Source organism: Venturia canescens, chromosome 6 (assembly GCF_019457755.1).
Source record: "Venturia canescens isolate UGA chromosome 6, ASM1945775v1, whole genome shotgun sequence".
Taxonomy (NCBI): domain Eukaryota; kingdom Metazoa; phylum Arthropoda; class Insecta; order Hymenoptera; family Ichneumonidae; genus Venturia; species Venturia canescens.
The window spans coordinates 7428471-7452875 of NC_057426.1; the positions used below are offsets into that span (position 1 = coordinate 7428471).

Consider the following 24405-nt stretch of genomic DNA (forward strand, 5'->3'; position numbering starts at 1 on the left):
ATACTTTTCTTCCTCGAACTCATATCTCTGTGTACGCGAGAATATACCTCTCCGATACTTCTTCTTGGCTCTACTTCTTCGTCTTATTCCATGATTCTCTCGGCCGCGTCTTATTTTTCTTTCCATCTATCGGGCGAATGCATCGCTGTCTTTCTCTCTCTGCCGTCGTTCCTTCGTTCAACCCACGTTCGGCCTTGCAGTTTCACGAGCAATTCAGCGCCTTCGGGCGTCGCGACGACCGACCATTTCCATCCAACGTACTTACGCTCTTGTATACACACGATCCATACATATGTATAAAGAGACATGAATGTAAGCTCGCGAGGATAGAGCGCGAGTGAGCTAGAAAGCCCGAAGGAAAGAAAAGGAGTGAAAGAGGAGAAAAGTAATCGAGAGTACGCTGAGCGAGAGAGACCACGCTGTTAATTCTTAAGGTGCGACTGACCTCGGCTTCGTACTTACGCATATATCCATATACACACACATATATATATTCCTACGTAATTAAGTTCCACGGTCTCGTATAATTACCCACCTACCGAGCGTTGCATCCGGCCTCACCGCGCGGTGTAGCCCCTACTCTCATTGTCTCGTGCCCTCTTATTTTTATTTCGTTTTTTTCGCCTTAGACCCTCCAATGAAGAGCCTCAATTTTCGCGTGCACCAGCGTCACACGTCGGCCAATGTTGTCTCGAAAAAATGAGTCTCTTTTAATCATACATGGATTCGAATCGAGTTAAATTTCTCTTTAAGAGGCGGAAAACGCGAAACTAACAGAAGTCATGAAGGCAAATTCAAAAGAATCAATTATCAGTGTAGCCAAATTTGTGTTGGTGTTGAGCGCGACGTCTTGATTGAAAAAACCACGTCGATGGTCGTTACGTTGATGAAAAAAATGAAAGATGTTCGAATAAGATTTTTTTGCCTCTCATCTGACATTTCTCGATATAAATGTTCATGGAAAATTGACTCATGGGGAGAGGTTGCAGGGAACAATTCGATCAAGGAAATGTAATGTATGCGATCGAGTCGCAGGAGGAGCAAGGGAGCAATAGCGAAAAGGGTATCAGTGACTATGGAACGAGTATCTAGTGGCTCTACGTTTAGAGCCAGTTGTTCGGTCGGAAGGTGGTGCACGCAGAAAGCGACGAGGGAGTCTGCCTAATTGTGGATTCATCCCGAGAGAGCTTCTATGTCGATTAGGCTGAATTAAGGAACGCGAGAAGGAGACACGAGAGGGAGAGGGAGATTGGCCGAGGGAGAGCGAGCACACAAAGACTGAGCTTTAGAGATAGTGAAGCGAAGCGAAAGAGAGATATGCGTAGGCGGATTAGTCGGTAGAAGAAGCGCTGAGATCGACGTAGTCGTAGGTCCGGGTTGACGTCACATGTACCGTTGCTGAGAATTTGAAAATAATTTGATTACCAGGTTTGAAGTATTAAGCCAATCGATCATCCTACCATTTCACAAAATTAACTTACATCCCGGTCATACATCCACAGACACAGAGGAAAATCAATTTGAAGCAAGACCCCCCGAATGATCGGCTAATGCGATTTATCAACTGGGTAAATTCCTCGGTTTCCAAGACATTTCTCTCGAAATTTCGGAAATCTTGATAATCACGTGGTCACATCGACGGGGGAATTGATACGGGGGCGAGAGAACGAAGAAAATTCGGTCGCTTGACGTAGGTCGGGTGTCGTTATTCTTGCATAGTTATATCCGAGCGCACATGTATAAAGTTGAAGACTACTCAGCAATGCACGTCTCTTTATAATTCGATTATTCTCGAGCGTGAATTACTCCGTGGTTTATAATTCCCGGTGAAATTTGACGGCACCCTCAAATCATTCATGGCTCGAGGGATTGTTCCTCCGAAAATGTGCTTGTTCGGTATTCCCAAGAATTTCTGTTTGCGCACACTACGACCGAGGTCGATAGCGCTAATGCAAATATCGTGGACGAACATATTGAAAAAGCCTCAAGTTCAACGATCGAATGGCATCGCGACATCGATTGCGCCCTTTTGTCATTCAATCCTATTTTTTTGCAGAAACAAAATTTTAAGCATAAATCTTCCTGGTACCGCATACGATGCATTTATCGACGCATCTGTACTCTCAACTCTTACTAATAATAAAATAAAATCCCATTATTATTATTACCAACGAGACCGAGCACACCCATTGAGAAATTATAATAATTTCATAGGAGCACGAACAAAATACTGACGCGTTATTCCCGAGCCCCCTTAATCGTTAATTCGTGACGAATCTTTGAAAACTCTAACATTAAGTTCCGCTCGGACCAGGCTAAGATCTCGCAATAAGCGACGCTGAACTTTGCAACGTTGGAGTCCAAGGAAAAGAGCGAAAAAACATTTGTAATCGACCAATTTTTTATTTCACATTGGCGTATAGGTTGAAAAACTACGAATTGCAAATTCGACAGGGAACAGAATTGGAGATTTGCTCCAATTATTCCATTTTTTATATCATTTCGTTGGACCCCAACGTTGCAAACTTCAGCATCCAGCATTGATGCCGAGTCTATATTCCATACAACTTCACCGAGCTCCCACAGAGGTGTTTTCTTGCGGTTATATTATTTCCTCCAAAAACTTGAGAGAGTCGTTTTCCGGAGTGTAAGCATTGAGCGAAAAAGAAAGCTTAACTGGAACTGTGGGAGTGCATAAGTAACGAAAACGCGAGGTAAGGGGCGTTGAATGGATGATGGAAGTAGCTACATATATATCTTGTATGTAGTATGGTTGCAGACGCGAGTGTCAAGTCTCCCGATGCGGTGTACCTTGACACGGATGGCTCCCTGAATCACCCGGGACAGGCTAGTAACTAACGTACACATATGAGCGCATATATGCGTATGTGAGCCATGCAGAATATACAATATGATCGTCTCGCTATCAACACACGCCTACTCCGGACAAATACGCGAGTGCGTTTCGCGTGTTGGACATCGGACGGTCGAGAGAGTGCGTCACATCTATACGTTCTCGTATCTCCGTGGTACATAAGGGGTGTCCGAGCATCGTAGGTTATCACGGTAAATTTGTATTCGGTATCGAATCGGTGGTCGAAATTTTCGATGCCGTTTGTCCGTATGTAATTTGAGCTATTCGGTACACTGATAGAAACAATTGTCGATCCAACAGCAAAATTGATGTTATTGAAAGAGTTTTCTTCATTCAACTGTGACGATTTCGGAGAGAAAGAATCTGCAGTTTTATCTAAAACTATTTATTCGTTCAATTATGTTTAACCTTGTGATCGTCGTATATTTCATTGGCATCCCTCAATGCCACATATTGTTGTTCCAATGACTTTTTTTCCCAGCGTATCGGAATGAATGTAAGCACTGATTAGCTCGCTGAAAACTGACATTGCGTGATTTCACGAGTTTTTCCAATCGAACGAGATTTCTGAGGAAAGGCAGAAAAGTGCTTGTGTAGGAGAAATATACCAAGTCGGAGTTAGACCGTTTTCGCGATATCTTGAATCGTATAGCTACTGTGGGCGTGGGTAAGAGTCATCAGCGATGACGGATAAGGTTCAAAGACGGTACGAAACGTTTAGGCTCGGAAGTCAGACGGAAAGGCGGCTGGGCGTTGGTAGCGATTGGTGGCAGACACCCTGTATGTGCACACATAGGTGCTGGGTGCTATCGGGTGCATGATGACTCGGGGGATCGGTGTGCGATGCACGATTCGTCGTCGTGGCATCGCACGGTTGTCGACCGTCCAGGCACTCTCTCGCAGACATACGGACAAAGCAGCTAGATATAGGCAGGCATACAGAGGGTGTGTATAGTGTAGGTTTGAATAGTCATGTGTGTACGTATGTAAAGGAGAGGAATGAAGCACAAGCGTGTCGATAAGCCGAGCCGAATCAGAGAGTCATAGTCAGAGAGTGGCATTGGGATCGTGGCAAAAGCCTCTTTCTTTGGGGGCTGTGCACATACATATTTTATAGGTATTTGTATCTTCATACGTTTTGTAACATCACGTTTCTCTCAGTATACGAGAGACGAGGGTATGCGATACGAAACATTTGCAGAAAATTTCCGTACCGTGTGTTTTCAATCCTCCGACCGTTGCCGAGTTTTTCGTACAGGGATAGAGGTTACATCAAATGGAAAAGATAACATTGTCTTTTTGAAATGATGCGCGTGATTTGATGGGAAGTGTAAAAAGGCGGCGAGGAAACAATCGATATTTGTTGTACAGTTCATATTGACGAGACATATTTTAAGGTCTCCGATTCGTCATTCGGGGACTTTACAAAGTTTCAATATGTTGGACAAATAACCGTTGGAAGTCCATCGAAGAAAGATTAGCTGGGAAAAGAAAAATTTCATTGGTCCAAAATGAGAATTGAGATTGGTTTGAAATGGCAGAGGGTGAAACGTTAATTTTGAAAGAGGGGGATGCGGAACGCCGGAACACCAGGTGCACAGAGAGGTGAAGAAAGGGTGCTTCACTCCCGTTACCTCCACCAGTCCACCCTCGTTCCCCGAGAGGGTGGTCGACACGCTACGTTATATATTTAGGTACATTTATATACGCGTACACAATACCTGTATATGTACGTTAAGCTTTCAACCAGCTTTCCATTTCGTGCTCTCCATCCTGTTCGTAACTCTCTACCTACACAGGGATTGTACGCTCGCAGCCCCTTTCCACTCCCCAGTTCTATGCCTGCGATCCTCTCCTCCCCCGCATCCACCTCCCTAATGGCTGTTTCTCCCCCTAGTACGCGCGCAGGGGTAGCGCGTATGCTGTGCGGTTGCGAAATGTCGACCCTTCGCACAGACATACACAGGCGTACACAATTTTGCAAAAACACACATGGACGTGTACGCAGGATGAAATAATATGGTGCAGTCATTGGCTGCTCGTCGTGGCAGTTGTTGTCATGGCTTCGCCGCTCTCTGTTGCAGCCAATGTCCTATGCGGAGGGTGTCAAACGCTGGGGAATGAGCCAATGACTGCGTTCTTTATCGTTTATTCTGAGGGCGCAGATTTATTTGGCGCGCTTCAACCGAACACACGTACGCATCCACTCGCGTTTCCATTTCTATATGTAATATGTGTGTGTAGTCCCTGGTTGTGTGAGAGTACATCGCGGTCAAACGCGCTTGGAACGATCGCCGGTGGGTAGTTTGCACATCCATAGAACTACACTTTCATCCCTCGCACTGTCCTTATTCATTGCTGCGTACACGTTGCACCGCATCTCTCTGCGTATTGATTGCTATCGCGAGAACCAAAAACCTTATTCGCCTATTGGCTTCTACAGAGATTCAAACCCTTCTCCCTCCTGCAACAATGGACAGAGAGAAGCCTCCGAAACGAGAGTGCGATTGCCGATCAAAGCTGACAAAGAAAACAGCCATTGGCATTACTTTGTCTCTTTAGATTCGAGAGGAATTACCTGCTTGCATTCCACTCACCACGAGGCAGACAATATAGTTCAGCCCCGCTTGTAGATGCTGGCATTGTGAAACTGTGGGGACTAAATAGAGAAAAATCAAGAAACGAAAGAGAGAGAGAGAGAGAGAGAGAGAGAGAGAGAGAGAGAGAGAGATTGATTGATTCATTGATATTTTATTTTTGTCCTGGGAAAGATTCATGGAGCATTCATTACAAAATCTTGTCATTATCAGTGATAAGAAGTATGAAAACAAAGACAGATAAAAATAATAAAATAAAGTGGTGTATAAATATATGAAGTGTACTAGCTTAAGACTTAAATTAACTAAAAAGTAATGCGGTAACAAAAAAATTAGATTGAGCATATTTAATAGTAATTAACACAATAGCATGGGCCATTTATTTGGATCCTCACACTCAAGAGAGAGAGAGAGAGAGAGAGAGTCAATGATAGTTTTCCTTGACTTTATCCGGTACTTCCAGAGATTCTATGCATTACACTCGTTTTGTTAAAAACCCGTACTTCATATTCTCTCTATGTTCCTGATCAAGGAGATGTTTGGATGGCGAAGTGCGCTCGGGAAATATCAGCGTAAGAACCCTCTCCACGTACATCTACGTTGGTTCGTATAATTGTGTACGTGTGTGCGTGCGTCTCTGTGCGGGCACAAAGTCGGGGCGCACCCTTATTACGATGAGGGTTTCCATGCAGTCCCCGATGCCTACCTGATCTTATGGGAAATCCATACTGAAGAGGTAATTCTGTGTTATATATGTATATACAAATGAATGGTGTTAAGACTCTCCCTTTATTGCGTTCCATTCAGTCCTGGGAGAAACAGCTTTTCATATTCAGCATTTCAACACAAATTATTATAATTAATTGTGCACTTAGCAATAAATTTTCGTCGGCTGTTTGTACCTATTTTCTAAATATGAATGTCTACGAAACCGATCGACTAATGGAATAAATAAAATTTGATTTTTGTTCGCTATTTTATTATGTGAAGCCATTTTTTTCATCACTTTAAATTCGAATTTAAGTGACGTTCATTATATTTTTCAATATGTAGGAACCAATTATAAATTTTTAAGCAGTGACATTGACCCACAATTGTAAAAATAACGTCCAATGGTCGGGACATTGACCTCTGTGTAAATGAGTACGAGCGGAAGCGAATAAAGTATAAAAGCTGGTGGAGGAAAATGAGAAAGAGAAAAGAAGGTGAGGGGAAGAGAGATGGTGAAGAAGAGAAAGAGGAAGAGAAACCGGGCGAATGAGAATGGCGAACGAGGAGGAGGCTGAAGGGGAGAAGAGGGAGAAACTCGTTGGAAAAATATAACCTGTTGGACCGCCAAAGAGGCAAGTACCACGAGCGCAGCCGAGAGATTTTGTATGATAGAGGAAGAATGAAAGAAAGATAGAAGGGGCGAGCGCGCGGATGCACGAAAGAGGAAGGAAAAGAGATGAGCCGAGAAAAGGGGAAAAAGCGAGAGCGAGAGGGAGCCCGAGAGATCGACAAAGATGGACGACGGAGATGCGAAAGAGCCAGGAAAAGAGAAAGAACTAGCCGGAGAGAGAAAGAGAACAAGAGACGAGGCCAGATTACCCCGAGCCACGAGGATCGACGCGAACGCGCGCGCGTGTGCATGGAGAAAGAAGAGAAGAGAGAGAAAGAGGAAGAGCGAGAGAGAACGATGCAGACGACCAGAACCTACCTCAACTCTAACTCAACTTCCGCGGTTCAATTCTGATGTGATCGATTTAAACGGCCACACCAACGCACCCGAGACTCCATCTAATACTTATAACATGATATCCGTACATGTTATGTGTTCCGTCAATAAAAACGGAATGCTCACGTAAGTGTATTTACTAAAACGGATCGAGCATCGAATGCACTCCGCAGATTTTCATAATCGAGCGATTCTTTCAGTTCTGATAATTTCGATATCACTAGAACTGCAGTGAACGTGCTTCTATGAAAATCGATCTCATAAAACGATGGACCGATGATCGTGATCCTTTTTTCTAAACGGCTTCACACTCCGTCATTATTGTCAAGGAGCAGTCGCGCACCCTTCCAGCTAAGAGACAGGAAATAAAAATAATTTCGACTCCGAGATAAAAAAGTTGTTTACTCTTACTTTTTATAACCTTTTTCGTTTGAGAAAATTGAGAAAACTCAAACTTCTGGATTCCGATTCGGGCTCACGATGTTCTAAAAATAATTTCATTTTCATCCCCATTTAAATTTAACGTAGAATGACAAATATTATTTTATGCAGTGGCCGTAGCGCCCACTGCAAACCGCTCGATTCTTTCTCGTTTTATTACACAAATTTCTATTACTTTGTTTTCGATTGATGATATCGAGAACGTTCCGATTCCCCCCGGTTTTTCTCTCTCTCTCTCTATGCATCCAATTTTTTTTCGAGTTATCTTCCCACGGATGTTATAACTTTTTTTCCATGCCCAGCATCCCCTATTAAAGAGGGAAAGTGTCGAAAAAAAAAAAAAAAAAAAAAAAAACAATTAACAAACGCGTCACCTACTCCGGGTTAATGTCGATCTGTATACACGTATACGCGCCAGGAGGGTATGGAATAAAAAAAATAAAAACCTCCCTCCTGGGGCATGTGCTCTCGTAGGGCGGGTGGGAGGCAGTTGCGCGTGCGATTCGTGGGCAGGAAAAAATAGGGTCGACAACAGCGCAGCACGTGCCGACAATATTGGGCCAATGGACGCTACACGTATATTTATACAAAGTTTTCCTCTGTCACGCCACAGACAAAGGAGATAATGTTGGACAAAAAAGATTAATTGTTATCAAATTATTATCGGAATTCAAATTCCAGTGAATTTGAAAAGCCAATAATGCTAAACTGCTGCTCGCCGATCGATGAGTTTATTCGTAATTGCATTTTTATATTGATCAATTATATATAAAAAAAAATTAAAAAAAAAAAACATGTAGTGAAATTATATTTTTTTACACATTTCATTGTCGTGCCAAAAAATTGACTGAATAATATTTCATATTGGAAGTAACTCGTTGATTCAACCGTCTTGTTTTCGTTTAAAATCATTAAGGGATTAGATCCAAAATTGGTGTGTCTTTCGAATGCTTCGTAGTATCTCTCGATGACAGTAAATTTTCATAGATTCGAGCGTTTTTTTAAATGGGAAATTGTCGAACTTTTTTGGCCAAATGCAAGACGAACGCAGCGAGTTGCAAAATTCGGAGTAAAATGGACGAATTTTTTGAGCGAACAATGAGAAAGAGTTGACTGTTATTTTATAAATTACGAGAAAAAAATCGACGCAATGGTCTTTCAAAGAGACTCACCTTGTGGTGCTGCATGATGGCAGTGGCCTTTCGCTTTCCAGACATATTTGCCTTTAGTGTGTTTGGTCCCTCGTGGAAAACGCTTCTTCTTCAGCCCTCGACGTTTCTTTCTCGAAAATGTTTGTAACGCTTAGATGAGCGCTGGCTTATCTTTTCACTGATGAAAAGTCCAAACGGTATAGTTCGAAAAGCAGTAAATATCGTTATACACAGAGGTATTTCAAATGATTTATAAATGTACGAGGAAGATGAATATATATTGGATGAATTCTGTCAGCGTCAATGAAGGACCAGGGAAACGGATGACAGCGGGCTCTTCGGAGTTTCCGGAGCTTAATACATGGCGCAAGGATGATAACGAGATCCTCCTGCTCTATATATATTTTTCAAGATTTTCATAGAGATATATATACACCAAGTTCGAACGTCAGTTGAATTCGTACAGCACGTTGTCGTGCAAAGTTTCTCAGACTTTGGCGAGCACCGGCTTGAGCGTTCGGCGGTTTTGCTCACTCTCTCTCTCTCTCTCTCTTTCTCTCCCGCACTGACTTCCGGTTCACGCTCTGTCCCACTTCCGTTCTCCAGCGACTCGAGTAAGTCTCGTCGCGGCAAACTTCGATGCCTACACGCGGTGTGGCCAACTTTTCGGTTCTAACAACGAAATTTCTTAGTCTATTGCGTTTATCTGTGTGTATTTCGCTCGATTATTTTGAAGATATTGTCATTGGTTCGATGAAACTTTTTCGCACTCGGGAAAATCCGGTTAACCGGTAAATCACGAACTTAAATGTGAGAGCGAAGAAGCCACTTTTAAAAAGTATCTCTCTCAGAGTTCCGCACGTATTCGAAACTGACACACGCGCAATTCTCGATGACGATCGTAGTAGTGGTATCTCAGATGGTGGGGAGGTCAAAGATCAAGGTAGATCGTCGTCGCCGCAGGTTGGCGTATTTAAAAATACGTCGGGCACGACGATATTCGATCACTCGAATGTTTTTGCACAATATTCCTGCAAAGTATCGTGTTCTCCTCGCAAAGAAAACTCGACGACCCTCGATGCGTCTGTGGGAGTTGAAATTCGCGCGGGATTCGTCAATCTCTGTACAGAAGACAAAAAGAGATCGCGAAAAATTCGGAAGAAAACTGACAGTTGTTCGGTGAAGATTTACTTTTAGGCTGCAGGGTGTTGAGTGACGATTTTATTTATTTCCTCTCCGAAAGAATCGCGCGGCTTCGTTATTCCGTATTATACTCAGTCGCGATAAGTACGTACGTAAATAAGTATGAGAAATGATGGGAATATAGAAAAAAAATTCAAGTGTTTATGCCCCTTTATTCGCAATTGAAAGAGCAAGATTCTACTCGCCGCGACTAAAGCAGAGTGTCCTCGCGTCACGAGCGCTCACGGCGAACTGGCGACTGGCGACGCAAAGGCGAAAGCCCCCCTCCCTTTGGCGCGATCCTCCTCCTCCTCTTCTTCTGCCTCTCGCCCCTTTGTCCCTCGTCGCACTCCCCCAACCCATCGGGTGTATGTACAAGCGCGTTCCACTTCCCCTCTCGGCCTCCACACCGCTGCGCGTCCTGTGGTGCACCCCGTTCCCCCTCCGCCGATGCCCCTCGCCAGTAGTAGTCATCGTCGTTCACCAAGAGCGAGAGAACGAGGGAGAGACCGATACAGAAAAGAGAGAAGGAGAGAGAGAGAGAAGAGGCAAGGTAGGGTCTGTCACCGTCAGAACGGAACGAGGCAGAGGGGTCGTGTGTGGGGTGAGTTAACCCAGCATAGGAACGAGATAGAAGGGAGAAGGGAATCGTTGGGACAGAGAAAGAGACGGAAAGCGGTAAAGATAGAACGAGCATGAGAGAGAAAGAGGGAGAGCCGAACGCACGAAACGAGAACGACAGGGAGACGTGAAAAGGGATCGGGTAAAGCGACGTTGGTGTGAGAGTAAGGATGACAGAGTTACACACTCAAGTGCGCGCACACACGCACACACACACACACACACATTTATAGGTATATAGCTATAATAGCTCGTGAAGTGCTAGGAGCGTAGAGAGATAGAGAGAAAGAGGCAGAGAGCACCCGCAACGACGACAACGACGACGACGACGTCGAGGGCGACGAGGGTCTGAAAAGGGGAGTGGAAGAAGAAGGGGGCACGTCTCCTTGTACCACGGCATACACTCTAAGGACGGTATTTCAAAGGGGCTGAGGCAGAAGGGCGGGATTCCTCGGTGGAACCTCGCAAGGGGGCCAAGGGGCGCCTAGAAGCACTCATCGGCCAAAGGGGGACTACTCTTGCACACCAGCGTGTCTGCTCTTTGGTAACTTACTGCTCGGAGGACTTGCGTTCATACGTATACGTGCGGCGGTACGAAAGTGTGTAGGTGGACGACTGCCTCTCGCGCGCGCTCAACGAGTCCGAGAGTTAGGCTTGCTTAGAGCAAGTACTCTCTATGCGTTTAAAACGAGCAGCAAGTATAATGCGATACGGGAATGCGATCGCGGAAACTTCTCTGGTGCTTTCTTTATTACACATTCTTCGTACGACGCTCCGTCGTCTCCTCCTCCACCACATCCATTTACTCTTATTTTCTCCAACGTTGACTTAACACCCAACACGTATACACCAAAGATTATCCATGCTCCCGGACGATCTTTCGCTCTCGCTTTGCTTTCGGGATACCAATTTGGGAGTGCTGATTCACCAGGAGCTAAATTTAATGACGCCTCGAGCAATAAACTTGATACGTTACTCCCGAAAAACCCCTTGGGATATGGCGACACTTCAGGTGGCCACCACCGCGCTCGTAACGTCAAGTATTTATGTAAGAAATTCGGGTACACCTTCGATGTACCCGATGAGATCATCTCGACAAAAGATTCATAAACTCACCGCGGTCGTCACACTCCTTGATGCGCGAGCTTCTTCGAAATCCTTCAACGACGAGCTGATCTCTGGAAAATTGTTGAATTTCGAGTTAAACGTCCCGAAACCGATCGATCGGGATTTTATGACGTAAACACAACGGGGTCAAGTCACCGGCTGTCGACGTTCGGGTTATACCTGCGCTATTTCGGTGCTTGAAGAATGATCAATGACTCTCCTGCACATAGTCATTCTCAACTCTGAATCCTCGACACTTCAATCGTCCTTCACTGGGTACAATTCTGTCGAGAGAATCTGGCAGAACTAGAATAGTTTGTAACGAAAGAATCAATCAATTCATCATTTTTGCGATACTTCAATTGAGGTTGTCGCTTTACATTTTCGAGGTTAATAGACGTCTATAAAAATGTTTCTACACGCGAACGAATATCTTCTGAATGTACTGTTTCAAGGAAAGCTGAGATTACCGAACTTATTTTGAAAAAATTAAATGTCGAAGTTGAGTAAAAATATCATTTCATTGCATCGCTTGAACGGGACGAAGTCGTTACCGTCGTCGAATTCAACGCTTCTAACCATTCAGGAGACTCGATACCTTTTTTTGTCCTCTTGAAGCGTGTTTCATCGCATATCCGAGGGGTTACGTATTGGTTATTTGTATTGTGGGGTGTTGGCTCAGGTATAATCTCTCCGTAGTTCTGCAACTGATTGATATCGCACAAAAGTCAAATTCGACGATTGAAAAACACAGGAACGACGTTGCTAATTGGCTGAATCGGCAAAACGAATGAATAGCACGGCAGTCCGTACAACAAGAGCGGGGAGAAAATCGACAAATACAATGAATTGTATAACAGAGCGCAACCGCACGCGAAGGGATTGAATGAAATATGTTGCGTAATTCGGTAATGGAGCGAGAGATAAAGAGAGGGAGAGATAAAAGGAAAGAGAAATGGGAGCGCGAGAGAACGAGAATTCTGCAAATGGCGGGAGATATTCCAAACCCCAGCTCCAATTTGCCCCTTCATTTCAGTTCTGTCAACAATAGTAAACACAAAACAACTGCGAGTGGGATGAGAATTTGAGTGACCCGAAAGTTTTAGCTTTGTTACCTTCAACAAAATTGCGCCTATTGTGTGCAGATGTCGATGCCAAAAAATCTAACTATTTCGAGAATGAATGAGTATCATGGCTCTTTGAACGTGTGAAAATAAACATAAAAAAAGTGAGCAACCTTGTGCTTGATCGACGGTCTTATGATTATAATCGAGTTCGTGATAAAATTTTTTTTGTACATTTTTGCAGAATTTACCGAAGATACAAATTTCTCGTAACTGAAGAAAAGTGTTATATATCTTACAATTGGACGCGAAAAGCGTTCAACGGATTTTGAACTCTATTGAACTCTGGTCAAGAGTTCAAGAATGAAATTATTTTGGCATACGCCAGAATTTCTATTGCGGAGTCGAACTTTTCCTTCCGTAAGTTTATTTTTTTATACTCACAGTAGTACGGGAATAATTGCGTGACTTGGGGAAAAGAAAGGAAGAATAAGGAAGTCTCAGATGGTTTACGTGATATAGCAATGAAGGGGGGGGGGGGGGTAGGGAGAAAATTATTTCTACCGCCCTCCTCCCCTTCATCTCTCGCGACTTTGTGTGGGGGGAGGGGGTTCGCGCGAACTTTATCGCGCTCTCGACTTAACGCGACAACGATCTGAGCAACAGTTTGCTACCGCGTGTTCTCCGCCGTTGTATGCACGTTTTAATCAATATATATACGAGTCTACGAGAGAATGGTGTATAAGAAATAGTAATTAGGTTTGGCCGCAATGCCTTGTCATTAAATCGAGCATGTAGAACGATGAAAAGAGGATAAATAGTATGATCATTGACGCTCCATTAGGTAATAAGTCAATTACCGCAATGCTGAATAAATTGAGGCTCGAAAAGATTGGAGCTGCCAGAGGCACGATTCTTTTTTGTCACCCGGCCCACATTATGCATTTATTCCGCCCCTCGCAAAGAAATATATTTGCTCGATACACATGGCACCTACTAAGCCTGAAGTTGGCCACGATTGTGGCTGAGAACCGGCTACCAACGAGCAGCTACTTGACGATTTTACTATAACAATGAAAATCGATTACTTTGTCCTAATTGAAGATCCAATTATAATTGTTGTGTATATCATACCGACTGTATTTATAGTTAATGATTGAGCATGAGTTGGATTTCCACGCTTACAATGATTTAGATTATTACTGAAAATAAAGCTTGCAGTGTTTCGGTGCTACAGTTAAACCTTCCATTGATAAATTTTGAAATTCATTATGCCGACTCATGTCGAATAAAAAACGTGGTTATCAGGTTCAATGAAATTTTGTTGCATTAAGGAAGATCACGGGAATCTAATGGAAATCAAAAATTCCAATATTAAGAGTTGAAATTTGGAAATATGCTAGAAATATACAGCGTGCATCTATTCCCGGAATTATGATAGGATCTAGCGTCCAGTTGTCGAGAAAATCATTATCGAAAATCAAATTTTTTGAAGGGTTATACATGGGCTCTTATGGCAGGCACACTTCCTGTGCGACGATTTGGATTTAATGAAATAGAATCCTGCCAACTTTAAAGAGCCGAAAATGAGAATAAGAAAATAGAATGTTTTTAGATGTCAATGATGTCTTGAGAAAGCATTGTTACCGGTGAAAACGACTTGGGAATGGAAAAAGAAAAACACTTATTTGAGGTTATCGAGTAATAACGACATGAAAGGTGAAAGGTTTGACAACACCAGAGCCAGCTGGCTTAAAATATAGATATGCATACGCATATAAATAGAAAATGGCTGTTGTTATATTCTGCTTGACGATTTTACTAAAGGACGATTGTATTAAAAATGTATTAAAAATCTCAACAACCAAGTTACACATAATTTTAATAATTGCGAGAATAAATTGTAATCGTTTCTTTGATCATCAGAAGAGCAGAAAAGTTCAGTTGTTTTTTTGAATTACAAGTAAAGCATGATCTTCGTTAACGAGTAGTACAAAAAAAAGGTGTGTGTATGAAGCAAAATGTTAGAAGATTCTATACCGAGTGTGTCATCTCTGGTTACTGGAACGAAGTCCACTCTCTCCCAGCACATTAGAAAACCCCTGGGCTTTTCCAAAGGTTCTTTTCTCTATACGGTGTTCTCGTATCTCTTTTGCTCTCTCCTCGTTCTTTGTCCCTCTTTCTGCTGCTGCTAGCTGGGTGATGGTGCGTCGTTTTGCCCTCCCCTATATCCTTTGCCCGTTGGCACCCCTATATATACGGATCTCTCCGCACCGTGGCACCGGAGCTCTTCTCCCTCGGCCCGCGTTTCCCTCTCCGCGTCGGCCCATGTTCCAACCCTTCACTCCTTCGACCCCCCTGACTTGCGTCTCTCCTCTCGCCGCTCTATGTTTCTCTCGTCGTTCCACACGGAACACACCATCCAAGCACAGCAAAACCGCCCCCTTGTGCCACCCTATTCCCTTTTCTACCACCCTATCCTCGTCTATCTCTGAGGCTCACAAAAAAAAGTCAAGTCCAGTGCGGACGAAAAGGGGTGGCGAAGCGGGGGTGCGGGCTGCTCTCTCTCTCCCTTGCTTTCCTTCCACCCTCTTTTCCTCCCTGCGTCCACTCGTTCTCTCCCTTTTTCTTTTTCCCTCACTCGCCTTCTCTCTTTTCCTTTTGCCCTCTCCCCTCTTTCTCATTCTCTCTTCCTCTCATCCGAGTCTGTACGATGCCAAGAGAACTCCAACGCTTTCTCTTGCCTTACCACCCCCATCCCCCAACTCTGCTGCTATCCCGTCTTTTCCTACCCTCTATGTGCCGGTCGTCTCTCGTCTCATCGCGATGAGGAGCTCTATAGCCCCCGTATATACCTTTGCTCGAGACCGTTCGTTCGCTCGCTCGTTCGTTCCTTCCATCGTTCCCCTTAGCTCCGGTTTCTCAGCACAGTGAAGCTCAACCTCCACTCTCAGATACCAACCAACCAACATTTTCCTCGGGGTGGATCTCGTGCTGGGCTACCGATCGATTATTTCAACGAAATTGCGATTGCGCGATCTACTAAAATCCTAATACGTTACATCGGGCACTTCAAAAGCGCACTGAATTTATTATGTTTATAAATGCACATTCGAATACCGAGGAATAGCATGCGCGATAGAATCACGTGTTCATGAGGTTTACAGTTACCAGAGGGCGCCGCGGATTCTTCATCCAATTTCTCGTTGCTTGTAATTTTTCGGTGGTGTTTGGTGCAATCATTGTATATCCTGGATTTCGTTTTTTCAATCCACTATTCTCTCTAATTCACTATGAAGGATACTAACAACCTTTGCCTTTCGACAGCCAGGGTGGTTTTGAGCTGTCACTCCGGCACGTGATATGATACTCGAATTTTGGCATGTGTCTGTCACTCAGTCATGAATATCAACCGATAGGCTGCTCTCATTCGTAAAAGCCATGGGAAGCTGTGCACGAACTGAAACTCACCTGCATGAGAAGTGAATCACTGCCGCGAAGAAAAGACGAAAATCAAAATCTCGAAATTTGATATTCCGCACGATCATTTTTTGAGTTAGGACAATCGAAATCTTGTTTTTCAGTACGGGAGATAAAATGAAGGCGTTAATTGGTAAGATTATCCGTAAGGTTTCGATTTAATTCACGAAACGTTGTGGGACAAGAAATGTTGAATTTGAAACGCTCTGTTTTGAGAGCGTAAGAAAAAGACACACGAAACAATTTGCCTCAAGAATTTTCAATTTTCATTTTTTTAAAGATTACTTTTTTATGACGATTAAAAAGAAGCGATGAAAAGCAGGAGCGATTTTGAAGACCTTTAATTCCTCGAGAAGCATTATGAGCTATTGTAAGTTTTACTGGGACAACGTAGATGAAACTTCTGAATGTAACACTCAAAAACAATGCACTGATAAACTTTTATTTCCTGAAAAAAAACTAGTGCACAAAACACACTTTCGGGACGTGCTTTTGCACGGTTGTTCGTCATCTTTTTTGTCAAAAAAAAGCTCTTTGAATAACCAGCTACATAACAGGAATCATCGTAATTAGCATAGAAAAACGTGCAAAGCGGTACTTCAATATTGTAAATCGTAAAAACAAAAGATTTCTGGTTTAATCTAGAAAATTTCTACCAATTTCAAATGACCTCTGAACTTTACAGAAAGTAAATGATGGTTAAATAATTTCTGACATCGTAACGGTTCTCTGGACCTGCAGCATCAATATTTCAGAGAGATGATTCTAGCCATTTCTCTTGTATACAAACATACACCTCTGACCTGTAGTTATCAAGCATAGAGGAAGGGGGATATGATTTTTGCAGTAAAAAAATAAATAATCTGTTAATAAATAATCTTAACTAACACCACTACAAATTCTTACCTTGATATCATGAGTATTACTCCTCGAGGTCGTATGCAATGCATCAAAATTGAATTCGTCGAAACGCAACTCGCCAACCCCCCTGGAACGCGATATGACTTCTTGCTGTCTGTGAGTATGGAAAAAGTAAACGCCTAATATACGTTTTGGCTTGAAATACGAGTCTATTTTTAGAACAAATACGTCCTTGCAGTCCCAGGTAAAGAGCTAACGGTAACTGAGAAATGCGCACGAGATGTGTTCTCGAATTTTCTGTCACTGCCTTCTAAAGTTTTCTTCATAAAAATTGAATCCTGAATCGGATAATTAACCCGTAGACACCACACTTCCTTTGAGGTCACACACTCACCACACCGGTACAAATTTGCACTTGGACTTTCCAAAACTTTTTATTTCATCCATGAGTGTATGGAATTAATCTTACAACGAGACTTTTTAGGAGTAAAAATTCCTCAGTAATCGATTACGATCATTTAAAAAATTAAAAAATCAAGTTTTATTAGAGAAAGTTGGTCAAATTGAAGAAAGGAATCCCGAAGTTCTCTAAGTTTTCTCTAAATTTTTAGTCAGTCCACATAAATAATGATTTATTCTACAGATTAGAAAATTTAACCTCAAAATACAAATATCCATTCGAGCCCCCAGAGTCCTTCAACTTTTGCAAACTAACTTTTGTCTCAGTTTGCACAGAATTCGTTGTGGATGAATTTCTTAGCGTCTGAATGTACGGTTGTCCAGTACCAATGGTCTTTTCTTCATTTCCTACCTCTCTGCTACCGTTGTCACTGAACTACGAAGAAAACGCCAGAAAACAGACGTCTACGTGTATATATATTAATGCTCTTTATAGCTATATACTTACACAGATACATAGTATATAAGCAAAGAAGCGTAAGACACAAACACAGAGATCACGTTTTCTCTCACAGCTTACACCCTTCCTGTCCTTTCTACGACGAATTGGCGCTAAGTCCTTTTCCTTTGTCGTTTTCTAATAAACCCTCCGTTTCCTTCACCCCATTCCTCTTCAGCCTCCTAGTCTTTTCGCTTAATCTTTTATGTGTCCGAGACAACAGAGTGAAGCTTTACAAACCAACGGTCGACTGACTCAAACCTTAAATTTCTTCATCACGATATTGCACAAATAGCGCGTATAATTTTATTATTTTTCTTTCAATATTTTTTCTACAATAGTCGAATTATTGGCTTCTAATTAACGATCATTTGGTACTTCGTACAGCAAGACGAGATCGGAAGTCTTTAAAAAAATTTTGTACGTCGTTTTTGGATACAATTATTTCTGACCTAAATGTCACAGTGATAACGTTTTGTCAAAAAAAATGCAACTAAGCTTTGATAATTTTACGTACTTGCTCCATAATTTGAAACTGATGATTTCTCGTATGATCTAAACATAAAGTTGAAAACACCAATTGATCGAATCACAGAGTCCGATTCCGAACTACCTCAAACATAGAAAATTCAGAAAAAATCTTAGTGACCGAAGGAGACTGGCATCCAAAATTTCCATCTCTCCCTTGGTCTCGTCGTTGATGCCCGAGTTCTCTTGTCTTTTTCACTGTCATAAAATTTCTCCGAGCGCCCCCCTGTCCAATAGCCACACATGGTGGCCACGTTGCCACCTCCTCTTTCATCTGTCACGCTACCTCAACGTCTCGTGCATTCCCATCCTCGCTTCTGGCTAATACGAGCATGGAAAAGGTTCCATTGGAGCCTGTACCCGTGGAGCTAGTCTGGGATTCGAGAGGTGTATTATAAGAACACGAAGAAAAAAAAGTGCGGAGAGCACGGAAAGAGACGAAATCTCCCCCGCGACGTTCTTCATCTTACGTTTCTCTTTTGCATAGCATCGTTTCACGAGCACATACATACAACGCCATCACGACTATTCCTACATATATATTCCCTGTATTCTGACGTATATGCATATAAATGTTTTATTTTATCCTATATTGTACCGTGTATAGATAGAATGTAAAGGCTTTCCCAGTCTTCATGGCTACGATGGCCTCAGGGGTGGCAACTGCATGCAGTGGATCTTCCTCTGGCTCGTAGCACGCAGCGATAGAACTTCTCAACTCACGCTTATCCCAAGTTCCCAGTGTGTGCGTTGATCTTTCTTTCTCTCTTCGTTCGTCGCTCCGCCTGTGTTATTTCCCTATCTATTTCTTTGTGGTATGACTAGCGACTCGTACGAGCGCCGAGGTCAGTCTTCGGTTAGACGCTTTGTGATTTTTCGTCCCCTCCGCAGCTTTTGATGAAGAGTGCCTCTGCCGAATTCACTAGACCTCAATTCGTATTACCGAGACATTAATATTTTGCTGAATTTTAGATATATTTAGACACGTCCTTGGCTGGCTAAAAGACTCATCTCCGTACAAACAGTGACAAAATATCTAGCGGCTCCCAGGATCGGGAGAAAACCGTACTCGAACATGATCGTTTTCATGCCTTCTAAATGATTACCGCAATCATAGAAATCCTCCCACTTCAACGTAACTGCCAAGCGGTTGACAATAAACGCCAAAATTTAAACGTGTCATTTGCATGTGCGTATTTTCCGTACGTGGGCCCTGCACCAGCGATAATATAAGTACGTATTTCCGGACATGTTCCCGTTTAATTAACAGCCAAGAGCTGATTGGAGCCAGTTTCTGGAAGGGGAAGTCGGAATAGCCTTGATACGTTGAATTCGTTGAGGACTGGAGAAACTTGGATGTGGCATTACATATGTACGCATATATACAATTGTATGTATATCCACCTATATATCGAGCATACACATTCGATACTTGAAATGAGAACGCGCGCGAGTCCTTTGGTAAACGGCCAAACTCTCGTACCGTTTCTATATCGGTGGTGTAATAGACCCAAGAGATCCCAAGTTTCTCAACCAAACTCCGTAGCCAACGTCGTCGGTTTGCCTCGGCGCTTCGCACCTCGAGGACGATTTTACGTACATCCGACTCTGGGATGCGACACTGGTATGGATCAGTTTTTCAACGTAATACACAACTTAACAATATGCGTTTACCTGCACATGCGAAAGATGACGAATAGCGAAGTTGTTCGCTCGGAAACGTGGCTAGTAAGAGACCCTAGAAACTGTGCGTCTTGAACACTGCTGTACGACCGGTCAATACAGCTTCTCAGTCTTGCGAATGCGGAGCTCGGTACAGAAGCTACGTCGCGTTACCGGATCGATCCAGATCAATCTCAGATCTTTTGCGCATTTCAATGAATTTCTTTCCTACGTAATGCTAATGCAATTGAGCGTGGGTGAAAAAAATGTCGTCCGGATAAAAGGAAAGTTACGGTGCACCAGTTTAGAGATTTTTAGAGCAATCGCATGGTCCAATTTATTATCTCGGTTGCTCCGTGTTTGGTAGTCGAGGGACAGTATCGTCAGGCATAATGAAGTTCAAGAAAGTCGATTGTTAAACGATTTACTTTCAAAAATTGAAAAATGAGCTCCCTGATTTTTATTGTTTCAGGGATTTTTTCAAATCACCACAAAAAACTCCATCAACAGAATTTCCTGACACTATTAATTTCTTAGCAAATATCATTCACCCGTTTAGACTCACTTTAGATTGGAAGTCGAATGTTCAAGCCCAAGGATTATCCAATTGGAGCATCGTCAATTTTATATGACAAAAAATGTTTAGAATCATCCAAAAATTACGTGTGATTCTTTTCAAAATAACTTTCTAGTTTCTTCTCGAAAATTTGTAGGTTAAGGGAAATCCTGAAGTGGGCTGCTCATTAATTTTTTATTGAGCCAAAAAAAATAGTTGAAATTATTTTTCTACGAATATTGAATAAGCATACCGGATTGGTACTTTTGGTATGAATTTGCACATGCCATGACTCCGATGCGACCTCTCCCAAGTTAACACGCTCCACTGTAATGACGATTTCTCTATCCTCTTACGTTTCGCTCGTTCTTATCTTTTTTGCTATTTTCAGAGCCTCACTCTCGTCGTCGCTCCACTGATGTGGCTCTCGGTCCACGGGGAATCCTGCTTATCGCACGCTATCCTTGTTACGCATATTTATATATGTATCAATGTATGTGTATGAACATGGAAGATTGCTTCCTTTGTACGACCAGTGAGAGCAGAATTGTTTAAGCGACGAATTGTACTATATTCGCTTTTCCAATGTCACAGTTTTTCATAAAACCGTTACATTCGAAATTTATAAATTCAATTGTTTGAAAGCTGATACTTTGGAACCTGCGCTTAGAAACAAATGATTTTCTGAATTTAAAGAAGATCAAAGAAATGTGATCATACACTGACTATACATTCATTGTAGTGAAAAAGACATTTTTGTCTTGAGGTACCATTTACTTGGCAAAAACTCTTAAATTCCAAGACCCTGAAAGCAACGATTTTCATCTACACTCATTAATTCAACAAGCAACTGTTTCTGTTGCCAGCAGCACCTGCTGCATTTGACACTCGGCAGCATCGAGAGGGAGCGTGAACACTTTATCCAATCTCGAGGTAATCCGGACGATATGAAAGACCGATGGCTTTTCATGGATATTTCCCATGGGAGAGTGTGCATTAATCGACATTTCATTTGAATTCTAATCTTTGGAGTTCTTCAAATTAAATACTTGCTAAGGGAAGTATGAGGTCAATCCTAATGGAAAAAGTTAATTTTTTTCATGAGCTGTGAGGATGGAACTTGAATTTGTTGTTTTTCGTTCATATTTTGAGAATCAGTGGATGCTACTTATGTTCATGGTCCCAAGTCTTCTGAATATTCTATCGATAACTTTGTGAATTTCACACTCCATAAATAGTGACATTGCAAACTTTTGCTTGTGATTTCTCCTACGTGATTTCTTTGGATATCGAGTTCTTGGCAGTTTTATTCAGAATTGGAAATAAATGAGTGATAAAATTCCGTCTTTAAATATTATTTCAAGTGAATATTTTGTTTTCTATCCAGTAACCTTCAGCTGTAACGACCATTAAATTTGACAGAGCAAGTTTCATCGATGAAGAGGTCAAAATGGATGACACTTCCATTATTTGAATATTCCAGTAAGAAAAATGTACTAACCCAGAATGCATACATCGCACGTATGTGGGTAACAATGTTCCTCAAAACGATTCACCCCTTGTTTCGTATCTCAGGTGCGTTTCGTGTTTCCAGCACGAGAAAAACAAGTGTGCCAAAGGTTTGCACACGAAGTACAGAGCACACGTATTTCGAGACCAGCGAGAGTGTACCGTAGCCTCCAGCTACGTATCTCATAGAGAACTCTCGTTGCTATTAGATCCTCGTTGGCCTGGCTTCTCTGCTATATACGCGACAGACTCACCTTTTGTTGAGAACACCTCGCATTTCCACCCCTGCATCAGCCCCTTTTGCCTCCCACACGATGAACCTTCTCGACGCGAAACTTGTACTTTCCTTTCAAAATAGAGGAATCGGTACGAGTGCAGTTTCCCTCTCGTATTTGGTTCGTTCAACGGAGTTAACACTCTCGCCCTCTTCATCCCACGTTTCTTGTTACTTTTCCTCTCTTTCTCCACCCCCCTATTCCATCACTTTTTTCCTGCTTTATGTCCCCCTTTCTAGTTTTCTCTGCTTCTATTTCTCGTTCTTTATATCTCTATCACCTGTTTACTCCGAAAGAATCGAATGTACCATGCGACGTGTTATTTTAACGTGCGTCACAAAATGCCTTTTGCAGTAGCACAGCGCAGTCAATGCATCTCTCGTCGCCTTGGAATCTCTCTTGAGTCATTTAACAGGACTAATATTTACCGGATTTCTAAAACATCTTATTTCATTTGAATTAGTCATCCTCACGATTTCGTTTGTAACAGTTTCGTTTGTAACGGTTGCCTAGAAAGCTCACTTTAGTGACGTGATTTTCAATCTCTTTGTAAACCATTCTCGGCTCAGAAACACGAAACCCCAAGGACTTTGGCTCTCGCGTCGTCAATGCGGATATGGAAACACCGGGTAAGAATAGTCGGCATTTGAAGCATAATATTAGGGGACCCATGAAGAAAAATTTGCTCATACGAAAATGAGTTTTTTAGCCACTGGAAATCGCGTTTTTCCTATCATCCTATTATGCATTGATGGAGAAATGGAAAAATGAAACGAAAAGAAAACGTAAAAAGACTGAAATAAAAAAAGGTTGGAAAACACAAATATTTGTTTCACAAAGTTCGCGTGTCTGCGCAAATAAAAGGATATGAACAATGATTCAGAGGAACGTTCTTGAAAGCATTATTTTTTGAAAGTTTTGTAATCGCAACCAGAAAAAGTAGCGATGGTGCGACTTGTTTTTCGAACAAATAATTCAATAATCAGACTGTTTCGTTTTCCTACATTTTATCTCTATTAGCCATTGTTTCTTTTCCAATACCACATAAGAAAGATTCACGATAGGTTTTAAGGTGATTAGATTGTACCGAATGGAACAGAAAATGTACGAGATTTCGAGTTCGTCCATTACTTTACCAAACAAACATACTTTTTTAATCTCTTGTATTTTAGCAAGTTTTTCATCGATCTCGGCGAGAATAATCCCACTCTGCGGAAGCACCCCAAGTCAAGTGAACTATCACAAACATTCCTAAATTGTTATTGGTTTAAGTGAAATGCCGGAAAACTATGCCGATTACAGGTGGTCATTTCAAGTCACAATATAACCTGCAAATACGTACAAAGAACACGAACAAGAGCGAACGATAACTCCATGTTGTATGCCTTGCCGCACATCTTGTCGGATCCACGAGTACGGTCCAGGTCACGCACCGTTGCCAGCGCGATAAAACCAATCACCAAAATAACCGCAGACCACCTCAGCCAGCTTCCCGTCATGAATAGCACGTGGCCTCGACTCCACCGCATACACCCACGTTCGTATGAGCTCCGAGCATAGTACATTTCAAACCCGTGCTTATATCTTTGCGTTTGCGTGTGGTTATCGTTTGTATATACGAGTCCTATATACCGAGGTGTAATTGATAAAATAGATGTACGACTGAGAACATGCGAGCCTTGAAGGCTCCGAAATATGGTAAAAATTGGTCGTAAAGTGAAGAACAATTATTTACTATGAGCGATGATTAAGTTTGGTATGTTGCTTTGGAAGATCAAAGGTAAACGCAAATAATTCATTTTCTATAAGCGATAAGATCGATTGATAAGCAGATGTCGTCGAACGGCCATTTTGCACAGATTTTTAACGAAAGGTGAATGT

General features: G+C 42.3%; 1 protein-coding gene across 3 annotated transcripts in view; it reads right to left on the minus strand.

Moving 5' to 3' along the window:
- The window catches only part of LOC122412085 (nucleolar protein 4-like), a 70810-nt gene extending 60613 nt beyond the window's left edge, over positions 1-10197 (minus strand). For all 3 annotated transcript variants that reach the window (XM_043421374.1, XM_043421373.1, XM_043421372.1), the window contains exon 1: positions 8803-10197. In XM_043421374.1, coding sequence (XP_043277309.1) covers positions 8803-8847 — 45 coding nt within the window. In that variant the 5' untranslated portion in view covers positions 8848-10197. The remainder of the gene's footprint in view (positions 1-8802) is intronic.
- Between the last annotated feature and the right edge of the window lie 14208 nt (positions 10198-24405).